This window comes from Staurois parvus, unplaced genomic scaffold (assembly GCF_062004578.1).
Source record: "Staurois parvus isolate SC_StPar_1 unplaced genomic scaffold, SC_StPar_1.0 ptg003877l, whole genome shotgun sequence".
NCBI lineage: Eukaryota > Metazoa > Chordata > Amphibia > Anura > Ranidae > Staurois > Staurois parvus.
In genome coordinates this window covers 28,054-34,053 of record NW_028321672.1, presented here as the reverse complement: position 1 = coordinate 34,053, position 6,000 = coordinate 28,054, and the positions used below count along the sequence as shown (strand labels likewise).

General features: G+C 51.8%; 1 protein-coding gene across 2 annotated transcripts in view; it reads left to right on the top strand.

Annotated features, from left to right (window-relative positions):
• The first annotated feature begins 217 nt into the window (after positions 1-217).
• The window catches only part of SLC2A4 (solute carrier family 2 member 4), a 32,329-nt gene continuing 26,546 nt past the window's right edge, over positions 218-6,000 (top strand). Inside the window, exons 1-3 of one of the 2 annotated variants that reach the window (XM_089668128.1) lie at positions 218-599; positions 2,831-2,933; positions 3,037-3,150. In XM_089668128.1, coding sequence (XP_089524254.1) covers positions 2,895-2,933; positions 3,037-3,150 — 153 coding nt within the window. In that variant the 5' untranslated portion in view covers positions 218-599; positions 2,831-2,894. Of the gene's footprint in view, positions 600-2,343; positions 2,934-3,011; positions 3,151-6,000 lie in introns of those variants that run through there. The other variant, XM_089668129.1, reaches the window with a different exon arrangement.

Genomic DNA, 6,000 nt, shown 5'->3' with positions numbered 1-6,000 from the left:
TCCTGGAGAGCTGACAATCTATTATTACCCCGGTGTAAGCCTCTGGAAAGGTTACGGGTTGACGTCGGCGCCCACGTGTGTGGCTGGCGAGCTCCTGTGTGTCGCTGACCCCCTGGCCCCCCCTAGTGGGGTGTTGGGTTTCATTTGGTATTTTGGTCAGAGGACATGACGCCCCTCCGCCAGGGACAGCTGCTCGGGTCCTCCAACCTTTCAGTGACAGGCTGGGGGGGGGGGGGTGTTGTCAGTCAGCTGACCCCGCTGAGCTTTCTCTCTTCTATAGGCACCTCATATTCCTCATGCAGTGCAGCTCCAGACTAAACTGAATATTCTGGGGGGAGGGGGTGTAACAATGTCTCCCCCCCCCCCCGGCCTCCATCCATGTACCCACCACTCCTTTGGCTGCTCTGAGCTTTGGCCGGGGTGATCTCCTCTTGTAACCTTTCCAAACCTTCAATGAAGGGCTGTATCCAGATTTAGACACCCCCCCCCCCGGCTCGGCCCCCCTTTGCCCCCTCCCAGGGTAGACACTACAACACTCTTTATTTTCACACCTCGGAATCATTGTGGTGCCACGTTCCTCCAGCTGGCAGCCATTCAAGGTACCTCTTCTATCTGCCTCACTCCCCCGGCTCCTTCCTCTTCCTCATTCTTCTGCTTCCCTCTGGATCCACCACCTTCTGGGACCCCTCTGTGCCCCCCCTATAGACCACCATCAAGGGGCCCCCAACCTTTACCCCTGAATTAGTTGTGCCCCGTGGTTCTCTGTTCACCTGTCCCCAACCTCTATACCCCCCAAGTGTCTTCATCCTTCTTACCTTTGTGTTCTCCTGACCCCATCAATACCCCCAAATTTCTCCTGACCCCCCTCCATGAACCCACCTGAGCCCCCCTCCTCTATATCTCAGTGTGTCCCTGCCGTAGGACCTCTTGGAGGGTTCAGTGTCTTCTCAGCTGTTCTGTTCTGTCTTTGTCACCTTGTCCTCCCCCCGTGTGATGGTCCTCAGCCTGGACACCCTCTATCTCCAGGACACCCTCTATCTCCAGGACACCCTCTATCTCCAGGACACCCTCTATCTCCAGGACACCCTCTACTTCCAGGACCACTCTCTATCTCCGGGATCCCCTCTATCCCAGGGCTGAGCCTGGACACCCTCTCTCTCCAGGATCCCCTCTATTTCCTGGATCCCCTCTATCTCCTGGACACCCTCTCTCTCCAGGACCACCCTCTATCCCAGGGCTGAGCCTGGACACCCTCTATCTCTGGGACACCCTCTATCTCTGGGACACCCTCTATCTCCAGGACACCCTCTATCTCCTGGACACCCTCTATCCCAGGGCTGAGCCTGGACACCCTCTATCTCCGGGACACCCTCTATCTCTGGGACACCCTCTATCTCTGGGACACCCTCTATCTCTGGGACACCCTCTATCTCTGGGACACCCTCTATCTCTGGGACACCCTCTATCTCTGGGACACCCTCTATCTCTGGGACACCCTCTATCTCCTGGACACCCTCTATCCCAGGGCTGAGCCTGGACACCCTCTATCTCCGGGACACCCTCTATCTCCGGGACACCCTCTATCTCTGGGACACCCTCTATCTCCGGGACACCCTCTATCTCCGGGACACCCTCTATCTCCGGGACACCCTCTATCTCTGGGACACCCTCTATCTCTGGGACACCCTCTATCTCTGGGACACCCTCTATCTCTGGGACACCCTCTATCTCCGGGACACCCTCTATCTCCAGGACATCCTCTATCTCCTGGACACCCTCTATCTCCAGGACCACCCTCTATCCCAGAGCTAAGCCTGGACACCCTCTATCTCTGGGACACCCTCTATCTCTGGGACACCCTCTATCTCCAGGACACCCTCTATCTCCTGGACACCCTCTATCCCAGGGCTGAGCCTGGACACCCTCTATCTCCGGGACACCCTCTATCTCTGGGACACCCTCTATCTCTGGGACACCCTCTATCTCTGGGACACCCTCTATCTCTGGGACACCCTCTATCTCTGGGACACCCTCTATCTCTGGGACACCCTCTATCTCCTGGACACCCTCTATCCCAGGGCTGAGCCTGGACACCCTCTATCTCCGGGACACCCTCTATCTCCGGGACACCCTCTATCTCTGGGACACCCTCTATCTCCGGGACACCCTCTATCTCCGGGACACCCTCTATCTCCGGGACACCCTCTATCTCTGGGACACCCTCTATCTCTGGGACACCCTCTATCTCTGGGACACCCTCTATCTCTGGGACACCCTCTATCTCCGGGACACCCTCTATCTCCAGGACATCCTCTATCTCCTGGACACCCTCTATCTCCAGGACCACCCTCTATCCCAGAGCTAAGCCTGGACACCCTCTATCTCCGGGACACCCTCTATCTCCAGGACCACCCTCTATCCCAGAGCTAAGCCTGGACACCCTCTATCTCCGGGACACCCTCTATCCCAGAGCTAAGCCTGGACACCCTCTATCTCCGGGACACCCTCTATCTCCTGGACACCCTCTACTTCCAGGACCATCCTCTATCTCCAGGATCCCCTCTATCTCCAGGATCCCCTCTATCCCAGGGCTGAGCCTGGACACCCTCTATCTCCTGGACACCCTCTATCTCCTGGACACCCTCTATCTCCTGGACACCCTCTATCTCTGGGACCCCTTTTATCTCCAGGACCCCCTTTGTCTCCTGTCTCAGTCTGTCTCCTTCCTTCACATTCTGCTAAACCTTTGGAAAAGTTTGTGTCCCTCGTGTGACGACTTGCCTGGGGCGGCCCTCCTCCCCCCTCGCCTCTCTCTCTTCTCTCCTACAAGGTCACAGACTGAGCTCTCCCAACGTTTCACCCTCTCGGGGGCTTTCTAGGAAGAGGAAGTAAGAATGCCCTCCGGAGGATTCCAGCCCATAGACGGAGGACAGGTATGGGGGGGACAGGCTGTGTGTGGGGGGAGGGGGTGTCACCATTATTGTACATTGGAGACATTGTGGTGGTCACAGGTGGATTCTTCTGGTTGTTTTGCAGCAGGTGGTGGTCCGCACTGCCGTCACCAAGACTCTGGTCCTCTCCGTCTTCACCGCCATCCTGGGCTCATTCCAGTTTGGATACAACATTGGAGTCATCAATGCACCCCAAAAGGTGGGTGAGAAAAAGGGGGGTTGGGGGGGCCAGAATGAGGATGGAGGATGATACCAACAAGGACTTTCCTTCCCCGTCCTGATCCTGGTTCACCCTGTGAGCTCAGAGAGTCCTCATCCCGATATTCCGTGACATCATAGACCTGTATTATGGAGTAATGTGATATATGGAGGAGTGTACTGCACCGTGGTATATTGTACCCCCATATCTGATATATGGAGGAGTGTACTGCACCGTGGTATATTGTACCCCCATATCTGATATATGGAGGAGTGTACTGCACCGTGGTATATTGTACCCCCATATCATCTGATATATGGAGGAGTGTACTGCGCCGTGGTATATTGTACCCCCATATCTGATATATGGAGGAGTGTACTGCACCGTGGTATATTGTACCCCCATATCTGATATATGGAGGAGTGTACTGCGCCGTGGTATATTGTACCCCCATATCTGATATATGGAGGAGTGTACTGCACCGTGGTATATTGTACCCCCATATCATCTGATATATGGAGGAGTGTACTGCGCCGTGGTATATTGTACCCCCATATCATCTGATATATGGAGGAGTGTACTGCGCCGTGGTATATTGTACCCCCATATAGTGATGTCATACATGATGTCCCATCTGATATATAGAGGAGTGTACTGCACCGTGGTATATTGTACCCCCATATCATCTGATATATGGAGGAGTGTACTGCACCGTGGTATATTGTACCCCCATATCATCTGATATATGGAGGAGTGTACTGCGCCGTGGTATATTGTACCCCCATATCATCTGATATATGGAGGAGTGTACTGCGCCGTGGTATATTGTACCCCCATATAGTGATGTCATACATGATGTCCCATCTGATATATAGAGGAGTGTACCGCACCGTGGTATATTGTACCCCCATATCATCTGATATATGGAGGAGTGTACTGCACCGTGGTATATTGTACCCCCATATCATCTGATATATGGAGGAGTGTACTGCACCGTGGTATATTGTACCCCCATATCTGATATATGGAGGAGTGTACTGCACCGTGGTATATTGTACCCCCATATCATCTGATATATGGAGGATTGTACTGCACCGTGGTATATTGTACCCCCATATCTGATATATGGGGGACTGTACTGCACCGTGGTATATTGTACCCCCATATCTGATATATGGAGGAGTGTACTGCACCGTGGTATATTGTACCCCCATATCTGATATATGGAGGAGTGTACTGCACCGTGGTATATTGTACCCCCATATCTGATATATGGAGGAGTGTACTGCACCGTGGTATATTGTACCCCCATATCTGATATATGGAGGATTGTACTGCACCGTGGTATATTGTACCCCCATATCATCTGATATATGGAGGAGTGTACTGCACCGTGGTATATTGTACCCCCATATCTGATATATGGAGGAGTGTACTGCACCGTGGTATATTGTACCCCCATATCATCTGATATATGGAGGATTGTACTGCACCGTGGTATATTGTACCCCCATATCTGATATATGGGGGATTGTACTGCGCCGTGGTATATTGTACCCCCATATCTGATATATGGAGGATTGTACTGCACCGTGGTATATTGCACCCCCATATCATCTGATATATGGAGGAGTGTACTGCACCGTGGTATATTGTACCCCCATATCTGATATATGGAGGATTGTACTGCACCGTGGTATATTGTACCCCCATATCTGATATATGGGGGATTGTACTGCACCGTGGTATATTGTACCCCCATATCTGATATATGGAGGAGTGTACTGCACCGTGGTATATTGTACCCCCATATCATCTGATATATGGAGGATTGTACTGCACCGTGGTATATTGTACCCCCATATCTGATATATGGGGGATTGTACTGCGCCGTGGTATATTGTACCCCCATATCTGATATATGGAGGATTGTACTGCACCGTGGTATATTGTACCCCCATATCATCTGATATATGGAGGAGTGTACTGCACCGTGGTATATTGTACCCCCATATCATCTGATATATGGGGGATTGTACTGCACCGTGGTATATTGTACCCCCATATCTGATATATGGGGGATTGTACTGCGCCGTGGTATATTGTACCCCCATATCTGATATATGGAGGAGTGTACTGCACCGTGGTATATTGTACCCCCATATCATCTGATATATGGGGGATTGTACTGCACCGTGGTATATTGTACCCCCATATCTGATATATGGAGGATTGTACTGCACCGTGGTATATTGTACCCCCATATCATCTGATATATAGAGGAGTGTACTGCGCCGTGGTATATTGTACCGCCATATCATCTGATATATGGAGGAGTGTACTGCGCCGTGGTATATTGTACCGCCATGTTGTCATTGTGTTTTGAGTCGTACATCTGGAGATGGTAATACGATGAGCCATATCTACAGAATTCCAGGAATTTGATTTGAAAAGTTCATTTTGGGGGCTCTGATTGGCTGGTTCTCAGCTCCTTGTAGTTGATTTAGTAAATATATATGTATGTGTGTGTGTGTGACTGAGCTTGGCTCTCCCATTGGCTCTCCCATTGGCTCTCCCATTGACTCTCCTATTGGCTCTCCCATTGTCTCTCCCATTGGCTCTCACACTGACTCTCCTATTGGCTCTCCCATTGGCTCTCACACTGACTCTCCTATTGGCTCTCCCACTGACTCTCCCACTGACTCTCCCACTGACTCTCCCACTGACTCTCCCACTGACTCTCCCACTGACTCTCCCATTGACTCTCCCATTGTCTCTCCCACTGGCTCTCCCACTGGCTCTCCCACTGGCTCTCCCACTGTCTCTCCCACTGTCTCTCCCACTGTCTCT